The sequence below is a fragment of the Anolis carolinensis genome, chromosome X, assembly GCF_035594765.1.
Source record: "Anolis carolinensis isolate JA03-04 chromosome X, rAnoCar3.1.pri, whole genome shotgun sequence".
In the NCBI taxonomy this organism is placed as follows: Eukaryota; Metazoa; Chordata; class Lepidosauria; order Squamata; family Dactyloidae; genus Anolis; species Anolis carolinensis.
Genome location: NC_085847.1, coordinates 1,712,956 through 1,726,401, shown reverse-complemented (window position 1 = coordinate 1,726,401; position 13,446 = coordinate 1,712,956). Strand labels below are relative to the sequence as shown.

General features: G+C 43.9%; 1 protein-coding gene across 12 annotated transcripts in view; it reads left to right on the top strand.

Moving 5' to 3' along the window:
* atxn2 (ataxin 2) overlaps positions 1-13,446 on the top strand; it is a 51,416-nt gene that overhangs the window by 19,721 nt on the left and 18,249 nt on the right. For 5 of the 12 annotated variants that reach the window (XM_062958388.1, XM_062958384.1, XM_062958381.1 and 2 more), the window contains 9 exons: positions 696-820; positions 1,119-1,210; positions 1,598-1,795; positions 2,254-2,432; positions 3,888-4,133; positions 5,322-5,504; positions 7,977-8,183; positions 10,914-11,027; positions 13,024-13,094. In XM_062958388.1, the coding sequence (XP_062814458.1) occupies positions 696-820; positions 1,119-1,210; positions 1,598-1,795; positions 2,254-2,432; positions 3,888-4,133; positions 5,322-5,504; positions 7,977-8,183; positions 10,914-11,027; positions 13,024-13,094 (1,415 nt within the window). The remainder of the gene's footprint in view (positions 1-695; positions 821-1,118; positions 1,211-1,597; positions 1,796-2,253; positions 2,433-3,887; positions 4,134-5,321; positions 5,505-7,976; positions 8,184-10,913; positions 11,028-13,023; positions 13,095-13,446) is intronic. The other 7 variants (XM_062958386.1, XM_062958382.1, XM_062958385.1 and 4 more) reach the window with 4 other exon arrangements.

Below are 13,446 nucleotides of genomic sequence, written 5' to 3'. Positions count from 1 at the left end.
TCTCTTTCTGCACCTTGACTTGGCATAATGCTATATTTTTAAAATGTAGTGCGTCACGGATGTATGTTATGTATAATGTCACTTTTAGCAGTCTGGCGCTAGAAATCCTGTGTGCGACAGAGCAGTGAGTCAGTAGGAGTCTATTTGTAAGCTGCTTCCTTGAGGGAAGTGCTGCCGCTTGGCCGCTGGAGAAACTTGTGTCTCTGCAGCCGATAGTTCTTTATGCATTCTCAGTCAGAAACTAGGTGAGCTCTGGGGAGGCTGTGAATTTGGCCTTGTTGCTGGAATGCCGCTGCTATCACAGAATGTCAGATTAGCCCTGCTATCAGTTCGAGTGGGATAAAATCACTTTAGTGTGCATTTCAATATACTGCCTCGTACTGTGCCTAGAATGAACACTGAGGCTGTTGCATCTTTTTGCTGTGATCATGACGGGTGGTGGATTCTGGGTCTTGTGCTTCAAAAGGGAACCTTTACCGGCTCTTGAGATTTATTTTATTATTGGGAGGATGCCTCATTGCACATAGCAAGACATATCAGTATACTTATGGGACCTTTTCTCTTAAGTGCTGCTTGTGCCAGAGCATACACAGCTTCTTATGCTGGCCTTCTTTTTATTGGAGGCAATTAAAATGTACTTCAGCAGCTTCGCAGTCCATTGATTCTGTTTTTAATAAATATATGTTCAATTACAGATGCTTTTACAGATTCTTCCATCAGTGCTAAAGTTAATGGTGAACATAAAGAGAAGGATCTGGAGCCTTGGGATGGCGGTGAAGGCATGACCACAGACGAACTCGAGGCTTTAGAGACGGATGTGGTAAGCACATATTGGGGCATGGGTGATGGCTTTATTGTAGTGTTTACCCCCATTGTCCCAAGACAAGACATTCTAGGCAGGCCATCTGTTGGGGGTGCTTTGATTGTGCTTTTCCTGTATGGCAGGGGATTGGACTGGATAGCCCATGTGGTCCCTTCCAACTCTATGAGCCTGAGTGCCCCAAGTTATATGTACTTGTCTGTGTTATCAAATGGGCCCCTGTGACCATCCCAGCCCTCTCTGTATGTTTGCTCATTTTTAAATCCTGTTTTAAATCCAAATATTTTCGGCCTTCCAGTCCAACGGATGGGATCCCAATGACATGTTTCGATACAATGAAGAAAACTACGGCATTGTGTCGACTTACGACAGCAGTTTATCTTCATATACGTAAGTGATTTGATATTAGCTGCTGCACTAATTTGTAATGGAATGATGTGCTAATAATGTAATAAAACAAAATGGAGATCCTTTGCCCTTTGTAAAACAAAAAGATGTAGTGGTTTTATGCACATGTACACACCCAGCTCCACTTTTTTGGAGATAGTGGTCAAAATCTGAAAGTCTGCAGTCTGAACAATTGACCATATGTCCTTGATGCACATGAATAAGGATGAAGACTTGTTTTCAGGAGTAAAAATGTCACATTGCCACTTGTTTTCTTTGATGTGGTGCCTTTTAATCCATGCGACCTCTGGAATATTTTGTCTTGAAAGGAATCTGCACTGAAAAATCAAGATCATGTATCTGTTGTCTCAACTTACCTTTTCTTTTTAGGGTCCCCCTCGAAAGGGACAATTCAGAGGAATTTTTAAAACGGGAGGCCAGAGCCACCCAGTTAGCGGAAGAAATTGAATCGAGCGCACAGTACAAAGCGCGGACAGCTTTGGAGAACGATGACCGCTCAGAAGAAGAAAAATACACCGCGGTTCAGAGACATGGCACTGAGCGCGAGGGCCATGGAGTGGCACCCAGGTATTTGCGGGATGGGTGTCGGGACCCCTTGGTTGGCTGCTTGGCTTATTGTTGTGGAGGATGGGAGCTGTAATCCAATGGGCTTGGGTTGGAGAGGTTCTAATGCATCTATTTTGTATATGCCTTAATTTCCACGTGTTCTGGTGTCGTGTGAAAATGGGAATTTCTAAATTTTGTTGTGGGGTTTTTTTTGGTCAGTCTGGAGTATCCTTTACGTCCATATAACTTTTGGAACCTACAGTTGACTCTCCTAGTAGTTGGAAAGAGCTGTTTTGTCTGTAACCTCCTGATTTTGAAGCCATTTGTTAAATGTATGCTGTTTGTCTTCAAACACTTTTTGAATAATGATGTCTTGAAAGACGTTACATTTGCTTTATTCCTGAAAATGCAGTTGTGCATGGGCGTAAACGGCCTCATCTCTCTTCTGTCTGTCTCTCTCCTCCCCCCCCCCCTTCCAGGGAGAACAAGTACATTCCCCCGGGACAGCGGAATCGGGAGGTTCTCTCCTGGGGAGCCGGGCGGCAGAATGCGCCCCGTGTGGGCCAGTCGGGATCAGGCCCCCCCGTTTCAAGAGCGAGCTCTTACTCGTCAGACTACGGCTCTAATTCAGGAGCAGACCAAAGAGTAGTCAATGGAGGCAAGTATCCATTCATTCCTAAGCAAGGCGTTTGTGGCGGTAGCTCTCAGAAATCATTTTTCCTGGTGGCATCCTAGCCCGAAATAGAGAGGATCCAAAACTTCTAGAAAGAGATGTGCCTGTGGATAGAATTTTATTCTATTTATTAGCTCAGAGTTCACTCTCCTTTTGAGATAGGCTCCCTGTTGCTTTGAAGACCATTTAATACTGTAGTCCCAGCTATGCATTTCCCTGCGAAGGATCTCTCCCTGGCCTGGCTCCATTTGAGCGCTCCATTCCGTGTCAATCTGCCGCTGAGCGTTCCTTCCGGTCTCCCTGCGAATATGTGCAGCTGCCTTAATCGTAAGGGGGGCAGTTCATGATGGATGGATCAGACATGGCACCAGCACTGTTTTGAGTTGCGTTTCCTCAAGAGTTAATTTCCAAGGTCAGCATTAAGAAATGGTAGCAATGCTGGCAGGCATATCCCTCTTGTGCTTGATACTGTCCAGGGCAGGGGAGCTATGTGGCAGGGTACGCAATTCTCTAAATCAGACGTAAATAAATAAGAAGGCCTGGAGCATGCAGGGACAACAGGTAAGTGGTGTTGAGCACACTTTGGACTAGCAACTTGAGAGCTGGGTTTGTCTTGGTTTTCCCCCTGTCTCATGAAGGGTCCCCTGTTTGTCCAGGTGAAAGCGGCCAGTGATCAGCCGTTTGTGCCAGGCGGCACCCTTTGTCTTTTGTCCTTTCCTTGCTTCCCATGGCATGGAAGATCCAACACTTTGCCTTTTCCACAAGGAATGTTGCTTGGGTTTGAGTGCAGTGAGTGCTTGTGGCCCAAGGATAAACAGTTGAGTTGCGGCTTGGGGACCGATTTCCTGTTCCGCTAAAATGCTGAATGACTGCATTATTGAAAGGGCACAATAGGCGCCAATGTCAGGCACTGAACACAACTCTCTTTCTTGGGAGAAGTTTGGTCCTTTCCTCTTGTCTTCCCACTGGAAGGCATTAAATCCACAGGGCAGTGCGTTCAGCTGGCTTCAGCCTTCTGGGAGCCTCTGGGACCTCCATGCCAAGCGAGCAGCTCTGCCAAAGACATGGACCGTTTAGACCAGCCAAATTGGTCTAGCCATGTTTCACCAGATGAGGAGGGGCTGAGCTGCACGTTTGCGCCTTCCTTGCTCCCATGGCATTGTTGGTACCAGTGGGGTTTGACGGATTTATACTTCATTGTCTCTTCCGCAGTCGTTTTTGTAGATCCTAAATTTAACCCATTGGGGGTTCAAACAATTGTACAGGTTGGCAATGTCCTCAAAGGAGGGTGAAAGAACCTTTTGGAGCTGCCCTTCACCTTTGGTATGAGCCCGTAGAACAACCCAATGGGTTAAAGGACACCAAAGAAGGATGAGAAATCATTTTTGTCATTTTTTACTTTCCCCTCCCTGTTTTTTCCCCCATATTTTGTTTCTTTAGTTTTTATGCTTTCCTTCATCTCATTTGTTCTGTCAGGTGTTCCCTGGCCATCGCCTTGCCCATCTCCTTCCTCTCGCCCACCTTCTCGCTACCCGTCAGGTCCCACCACTCTTCCTCCTCGGGCAGCCACCCCTACAAGGCCGCCCTCCAGGCCCCCCTCGCGGCCCTCCAGGCCCCCGTCTCACCCCTCTGCTCATGGCTCTCCAGCACCTGCCTCCACTATGCCTAAACGCATGTCTTCAGAAGGTACAAAGACCACCGTTGGGTTTGTTCATGACTTTTCCGTTTGTCTTTGTGTTTCCCCCCTTCTTTCTCGTGTGAATTATAGTTTTTGAAAAAAAAATGTGCTCTTCCTGGCTTGAACCTATAATTCGTGCACTTTGCAAAGCTGCTGTTTTTTGCTTTTATTACCTGGTTATTTCTGTTGACCGCTTTTGTTTTTCTAAGAGAGTCCTTTACATAAAGTCCAAAATCGCCACAGGGAGGAAAATTTCATTCCGCTTCAGTGCCAGGCAGAACCCGTATAAATAGAACCCCTGTGAATGCTGTAACAATCTTTGCTCTTGTCCCTGGGCTGAAAAGGTGAGCGTTAGCACAGCCTTAGGTGTGCTTAGGGCTAACTAGGCTTGGTTTGTAACCTGAGTTTGAAGCTGGTCTCAAATTCTGAATTAGAAACAAACCTTCAGTAGAGCTAACCAGGTTTTTGTTTAGATTGGGAGCCGACTTTCCTGCCTTGGGGGAAAAATGAAAAGTATAAATCCTTAAAGTATAAAATAAACAATAAATGCTAGCGTAACATCCAGATAATTGTGGGGAATATTTGCAAAGGGTCAGAAGATCCAGGAGAAGAGATTATTTGGTCCCCTTCCGACCTCGGTATAACCCTTGGGAAGGGGCCAGGGGTGTTCCCTCTGCATAGTTTCTCAGTGTCTCCTATTGGAGGCTGTTTTCTGCCTTTATAGGAATGCGTAAAGCAGGCCAAAGCTTCTCTGCAAGCCATGGCATTGTAGAGAGAACTGGAGGAAGCTGACTTTTGTTGGAGTTCAGTAGGGCTTGGCTCAGTCTCTTGGTTCTGTTGAAGGAGGTCAATGTTGTCACTTGCTTGTGGGACGCACAGACCGAACCTTTTCAGTGGCAGCTTTTCAGGCCCTCTTGATGACCATGGTAAGGGCCAGTTTCCTTGAGGGTAAACCATTGCCTTTCTTCTAGAATGTTATGACATGTGTAAAAACTTGAAACACCTCTCCGTGGAGACCTAGATATGGCAAGCGTTGAAAACAGTAGACTTCCCTCCTTCTGCAGTGGCAGCTTTGTGGCAATGTATTAAATGTGGCAATGTACTAAAAACATGTTGTGTTGGTGGAATGTGGCTGCGGAAAAGGGGGTGTTTTGTGGTGTTCACCGTTTAGGGTGTGTGTGTGTTGCTTTTTCAAGGACCGCCACGGATGTCTCCTAAGGCACAGCGGCACCCTCGAGGCCACAGAGTGTCTGCGGGGAGGGGTATGGTTTCAAGTGGCTTAGAATTTGTCTCTCACAATGTGCCAGGAGAAGCCTCCACGCCTTCCTCCGCCCGAGGCAGCCCTTCAAGTGGGACGTGGTCATCCGTGGTCATGGGGGGTAAGTACAGCCGAGCTTCCCACAGAAAGCGGCCCTAGGGGCTTTGCGGTCCACACTGCTCTGTGCATCTCGGCTGCAAAGTGCATGCTTATTCCACCCGTTGTCAGATTGTCTTTCACATGATCCATGTCTGCTTCTCTTTCTCTCTGGTGATGTGAAGGTGGCCTCCGTGGCTCGGAGGCTTCGCCATGGGTTCCGCCTTCTTCTGTTTCTTAAGCAAGGTTCTATGGAACCCCTCAGAGTTCCGTGCCAGCGTTGCTAGGGGTCCAGTGCGAGATTGTGATGGAAAAACCAAGTAAACATTTGTTGAGCCTTAGAGACAGAACTCTTGATGCAGCGGCCACTTGGGTCCTGTAAAGGATTATTACTTCGAAGGTTCCTCTGTGGTAGAAGGATTGAGAAAGGGCAGGATGCTAGGCAAGTTGGTTTTCATGTGTTCTGAGTTTGTGGGTAACTGAATTCCTCTCTTTCTTTCTTTGAGGATGACTGGGAAGAAGTGAGTGTTGTAAGACACCCTGAGATCTTAGGACAGGGGTCCTCAAACTTTTAAAGCAGAGGGCCGGTCCACAATCTTTCAGACTGTGGAGGGGCCGAATTATCATTTGAAAAAAAACCCCGAACAAATTCCTGTGCACACTGCACATGTCTTATTTGTAGTGCAAAACAACAACAACGAAAGAACAATACAATATTTAAAAATGAAAACAATTGTAACCAACATAAACTTATCAGGATTTCAATGGGAAGTGTGGGCCTGCTTCTGGCCCAGTTAATTAGGATTGTTGTTGTTGTGTGCCTTCAAGTCATTTCAGACTTTGGGCGAGCCTAAGTCTAAAATTATTTATTTATTCATTTTCTACATTTATTTATTACATTTATATCCTGCCCTTCTCACCCCGAAGGGGACTCAGAGCAGCTGTATGTACATACAATATATTATATTATTAGCATAGCACAATATTAGCATTATATATTACTATATTGTACTATATCACTATACTGTAATATTATATGTAATATATAACATTTAATTAATATTATTATATGGTACTAGCTGTGCCCGGCCACGCGTTGCTGTGGCGTTGTCTGGTGGTGTTGGTGAGAAATTGTTGAGGTAGTGGTGGTATTGAATGTCGGTTGTATGGTTGTCTTTATGTTTAGTATGCACACTGAAGTGGATTATATGGCAGTGTGGAGTCAAGATAATCCAGTGCAAAGCAGATAATATAAGATTATAAATGGGTTATATAGCTGTGTGGAAGGGCCTTGAGTCTACACTGCCATATAATCCAGTTAAAATCTGATAATCTGTGGAAGAGGCCTAAGTGAGGCCTAACTGTGCCTGTCCCCTGGGCTGAGTAGGTTGCTAGGAGACCAAGTGGGCGGAGCTTAGCCTTCAATCTGGCAGCAATTGGATAAAAACTATTATTCCTCTCCCTGTAATTAGGACTTTATTTTTCTTTTCTTTTTGTTGTATCAACCTAGAACCGTGAATGATGGGTTGTGTTGTCAAATTTTGAGGTTGGGGGGCCTGTAGTTTTGTTGTTTTGTCCGCTGCCCTGATGCCATCACTCTTTTATATATATAGATTATTATTAGTATTATATTGTATAACATTATAATACTATTATCAATATTATATGTATATACAATATATTATATTATTAAAAATGATATAAAAATATTATATTATAAAACTGAGGGCAGGGGCCAGGTAAATGACCTTGGAGGGCTGCATCCGGCCCCCGGGCCTTAGTTTGGGGACCCCTGTCTTAGGAGATATAGTAGGATAAAAACAGGCAAATATCAATACATCTATAAGTTGGTTTTCCCCCAGGGGGTGGATTTTTATGACTGTTTCTATTGATGCTGTTGTTTTATTGTTGGGATATTTGTTTTATTGTCTTGCTGTTGCTATACTGTTGTGTCGGGCATGGCCCCATGTAAGCCGCCCCGAGTCCCTTCGGGGAGATGGGGCAGGGTATAAAAATATTATTATTATTATTATTATTATTATTATTATTATTATTATTATTATTATTATTATTATAAGATCGTGCCTCAATTCTCAATGGATCTGTGTATACAGCTTAACCCAAACAGGAGCTGTTTCTTTCTTGGCCCTTCCTTGTTACATGTAGTTGGGAGCTAAGTTCACTTGGAAAGCGCAGCTTGAGATGTAGTCGAATTGGCAAAAGCCTGCAAGTCTTTGACTATATACACTGGCCTTTTTCTACCGTCATCTGCTTTGATACAGTCAGTTTATCCCGTGTTGTTTTGCAGGAGGAGGATCTTGCTTTGCCCTGTGTCCAAGAGGCTGGGGGGAGGCCGTATCTCAAAAATCTGGGGAATTTCAGAGGAAGGGAAAGAGGGTTTTTGCTAACGGTTTTAGGCCTGGTGTTTGGTTTCACATTTATGAGCGCAAAACAGCTGCGGTGCCTTGCAACGGGGTCTCTTCTCTCCTGTTCCCAGTGACACGGTCTTCCCCGAAAGCCCACCGGCCCCGGTCTCCCAGGCAGAGCAGTCTCGGAGGAGGGGCCCCGGGCCCCGCACTGGCCTCCCCGCAAGCCGGCCCCACTCTGGCCGAATCGGTCGCCACGGCCGCCCCGGCCCCAGCTGCTTCCCCGGCCCCTGCCAGCCCAGCGGCCGCCACTCGCGCCGGCACCCCCTCCGCTGAAGGTAACCGAGCCCTCGAGCAAGTCTTGCAAAGGCATCGGCAAGCTAGGCTTCCACGAGCCCCGATGCCTTCGTTTGGGTTTCTGCATTAGGGTCGCACATTGTAAGTCAGTCTGGTGCCCACTTTGTCTGAGAGAGAGGAGGGAGGGCGAGCAAAGAAGATGCTTTATGTATAAGACATCTCCTACTTTTCTAAATTGATGGTTAAACAATATACAAAAACAGGACCTAAATTATATACTCTCTCTTTGTTGCCTTCATACTTCCCTCTGGCCTTCTTCCAACTTCACTGATACACCAAATGCAACATTTATTTATTTATTTATTTATTTATTTACAGTATTTATATTCCGCCCTTCTTTCTCACCCCGAAGGGGACTCAGGGCAGATCACATTACACATATAGGCAAACATTCAATGCCTTTTAACATAGAACAAAGACAAGACAAACATAGGCTCTGAGCGGGCCTCGAACTCATGACCTCCTGGTCAGAGTGATTCATTGCAGCTGGTTGCAGCTGGCTTGCTCTCCAGCCTGCGCCACAGCCTGGGCCCAAAGAGATAAATATATCTCTTATATTGATATATATATACAGTAGAGTCTCACTTATCCAACATAAACGGGCTGGCAGAACGTTGGATAAGAGAATATGTTGGATAATAAGTAGAGATTAAGAAAACGCCTATTAAACATCAAAATAGGTTATGATTTTACAAATTAAGCACCAAAACATCATGTTATACAACAAATTTGACAGAAAAAGTAGTTCATTACACATTAATGCTATGTAGTAATTACTGTATTTACGAATTTAGCACCAAAATATCACAATGCAATGTAAACATTGACTACAAAAATGCGTTGGATAATCCAGAACGTTGGATAAGCGAGTGTTGGATAAGTGAGACTCTACTGTATATATATACATAAACGATATTTTTAAACATTGGATTCTTACGCATATTTTGGAAGAGACCCTATACAATTCTTTATTGGTTAGTCACTTTTGACCATATCAAAGCATGTAAAACATACAATACATACACACTTACGCATACATACAATAAAACCATGTAAAGATACAAAACATCCCGACCTGCGGCCTAATAACCCACTGCTAGACAAATACAGAGTAAAAAGGTCAAAATGAGTAATTTCCTAAGGTAAGGTTTGAACGAGGACAGGGGTAAATAAAAAAGTGTCTTGTCCATAGTAAATTTTAAGTTTGGATTTTGTTAATGGCAATAATGTATCGGCTCTCAGCTTCCATCTTCTGACGAATGGCCAGCGCTTTTTGCGTAAAAAGGGCCAGTTTTAAAGTAGAGTTTTTATCTGAACCCTGTAGAAGGATATGCAGTTTCTCCTTATTCTCTAAGTGAGTATGATTCTCCAGCAGAGGGTCTAAGTAGAGAGATCGAATCCTGGTGTAGTAGGGGCATAAACATATACATAAATGATATTTTTAAACATTGGATTCTTACGCATATTTTGGAAGAGACCCTATAAATTTAATTTGCAACGGCCTTTGCAAAAATGTCGAATGTTGAAAGTCTCCCTTTAAAGGGAAATAATATGTACCGTATATACTTGAGTATAAGCCGACTCGAATATAAGCCGAGGCACCTAATTTTACCCCCAAAAAACCTGGGAAAACATTGACTCCAGTATAAGCCGAGAGTGGTAAATTTCAGAAATAAGAATAGATACAGTAGAGTCTCACTTATCCAAGCCTTGCTTATCCAAGTTTCTGGATTATCCAAGGCATTTTTGTAGTCAATGTTTTCAATATATCGTGATATTTTGGTGCTAAATTCATAAATACAGTAATTACAACATAACATTAATGCGTATTGAACTGCTTTTTCTGTCAAATTTGTTGTATAACATGCTGTTTTGGTGCTTAATTTGTAAAATCATAACCTAATTTGACATTTAATAGGCTTTTCCTTAATCCCTCCTTATTATCCAAGATATTCACTTATCCAAGCTTCTGCTGGCCCGTTTAGCTTGGATATGTGAGACTCTACTGTACCAATAAAATTACATTAATTGAGACATCAGTAGGTTAAATGTTTTTGAATATTTACATCAAGCTCAAATTTAAGACTGTTCAACTCTGATCAAATCATTATTCTCATCTTCTTCAATGTAAATGTGCTTATGTATCCTTTTAATAATAATAGAGTAAAATAATACATGTAATAATAATAATATCAGAGTGAAATAATAAATGTAATAATAAAAATAGAGTAAAATAAATGTAATAGTAGCAAAATAATAGAGAAAAATAATAAATGTAGTAATACCAATAATAATAGAGAAAAATAATAAATGTACCATATATTTTTGAGTATAAGCCAACCAGGATCCTCACCCGAGTATAAGCCAAGGGGGGCTTTTTCATTCTTAAAAGGGGGGCTGAAAAACTAGGCTTATACTCGAGTATATACAGTAATCCTTGGTGAGTCTTTTGTGGGTCTGGTTAAAAAATAGTTCCATGTTGCTCCTGACGTATTTTTAGTAACTTAACATTTTTTAAGTCTTTTAAAGTTCCCTTAGTTTGAGGTTGTTGCTTTTCCCTTTCCCAAGACAAATAGCTCAGGTAGAGCCCAGGATTTGCAGGCTTTCAGTTTGCACCAAATTCTTCAAACTTATGGGCGTGCTTTTCATGCAAAATCTCCAATGTTTGGGGCGTCCAGTTTGTTTGACTTCTTTCTGCCTTCCTTTTCTAGCTAAAGATTCCAGGCTTCAGGACCAGAGGCAGAGTTCTTCTCCTGCAGCCGGAGCCAAGGAACACCAGAAGCCGAGTGAAATGTCTCCTAGTTTTAGCAAACCGGAATGCAAAGGTAGGCTTAAGGGCCATCATTGTCACTTAATCGGTCATCCTGTTACAGTCCTTTTGATGTACACAAGTCTCATTCACAGAAATACTGAACAGAACTGAGTGGGAGGGCAGTTGGAAGGAAGAAAGGAGAGAGACACCGGGTTTTTGGTGCGGAGGGAAGGGTTCAGCGGAATGACATTTTGGAAAGCCCTTGTGCTGAGGCTGAGCAGAACTGTGTTTGGTTAAGTTCCTTAGGATGCTTTTCTGCCCGCTTGATGTGCTGTATTTGATATGTCGCTCTTGGCTTAAGACGAGAGGGTTTTAGCATCTTACTTTTTGGCTCATGAATGTCTCAACTTGCAGTGAAACTGGGGCCGGGCTGTGGCGCAGCTGGTTAGTAACCAGCTGCAATAAATCACTACTGACCGAGAGGTTATGAGTTTGAAGCCCAGGCGACCATTAAATAGCCCGGCTTGCTGTTGACCTATGCAGCCCTGAAAGACAGTTGCATCTGTCAAGTAGGGAAATTTAGGTACGCTTTATGCGGGAGGCTAATGTAACTAATTTACAACATCATAAAACCGCCAGCAAAATATGAGGAAAGGAATGAGAAAGTACAGCCACTAGTGGACAGTAAAGCAGCAGCTCCCCCTGTGGCTGGAATTGTGAAGCTGGAAAAAAAATGTTAAATGCCTCTGTGTCTGTCTATATATGTTGTTTGTCTGTTGGCATTGAATGTTTGCCATATATGTGTTCATTGTAAACCGCCCTGAGTCCCCTTTGGCGTGAGAAGGGCGGAATATAAATACTGTAAATAAATAAATACAACTGCAGTTGTAAATGTGTGACAGAAAGGGAGTTGATTACTCTCATGATGTATCATCCAGCCAAGGAGATGCAAGACATTCTTTCCCAAGCCCAGAGACGGCATCTTGGAATTACAGATACAGGAAGGGGTGAGGGAAGGGAGAGATGAGAGATGGAGGCTGGATGGCCATCTGTCGAGGGTGCTTTGAATGTGATTTCCTGCTTCTTGCAGGGAGTTGGACTGGATGGCCCGTGAGGTCTCTTCCAACTCTACTATTCTATGATTCTATACCTCTGCAGCATTGCTGGGCTTTGGAAGCTTTTGCTGGACTTTTAAGAACTACACCAAACACGGTGGACACAAAGCCTGGTTGTTGCCACGGCCGGCTCCAACTCTGGAGCTGGGAAAAGGGATGTGGCGCAGCCGGGAAAACAAGCCAGCTGCAATTAACTGCAGTGAATCACTCTGACCAGGAGGTCATGAGTTCGAGGCCCGCTCGGAGCCTATGTTTGTTTGTCTTTGTTCTATGTTAAAAGGCACTGAATGTTTGCCTATATGTGTAATGTGATCCGCCCTGAGTCCTCTTCGGGGTGAGAAAGAAGGGCGGAATATAAATGCTGTACATAAATACATAAAATAAATGTGGGAAGGATGAGCCCAGTGGGCCTGGGCATTGAGCCAGGGCTGCTCAAGTGGCATCAAGCTGTATTAATTCTACAGTGCAGATGCACTCTTGGGTGTAGCCAGTCGGAAGGAAGGGATGCCTGTTTTATGCTTCTGGCTTCCTAGCAGGAGACTTTCCAATGTGTTTGGGCTCAGAAACATAGCTCATAGGTGAATTTCTGTGTTCCTTGGGCTACGTTGTTTTGGGAAAATGAGAGGCAGCCCTGAAATAATTTTGTGCACACGCAGAGGAAAGAAAGAAAGAAAGAAAGAGAAAGCTTACTTTGCAGATTAGGATGGTTTTTGTGTTGCTGCAGCTGCCTGATCCCCGTCGGGCCTCTGGGGTTGTGACTGGATTACAGTTTCCACTGCGCTTTTTTGGGGGCTTCTCCCTCCCCACAGGCAGCCCTCCAGATTTCGGCTGTTCTCTTTGGAGTCGGAAGCCGCGGCTTTCCTTGGGTTCTTTGGTTTCAGCCCTCCCACTCCTCTATGTGCTGACGCCATGCCATTGATCAGTTATATGTACATGTCTTATGTTATCTGCCAGGTGTTTCTCCAGCTGTATTAGAACATAGAAAGCAGATTGATGACTTGAAGAAATTCAAGAATGACTTCAGGGTAAGTGCCTTGGCTGCTGTCGTTGATTGATAATATTGATGCAAGATGTCCCCTCCCACCCCCCATTCCTGGTCCAGTGGAGGCAAGCAGAATAGTGTCCCTTTGCTGTTGGGGGTCAGAGGAAATGCTTGATTCTGCCACAGTGAAATCTTTGGAACTTAGTGAGGGTTTGAGAGAGCTGCAAGTGATTGGTTGGATGATACTAGGGTCAGTGTCGCAACAAGCGTTATGCACAGTGGGATGATGATGATGATAATAATAATACTAATACTTCATTTATACCCCGCCACCATCTCCCCGTGGGGACTCGGGACGGCTGACAATGTTTCAAAAGTAACAGCGCAAATACATT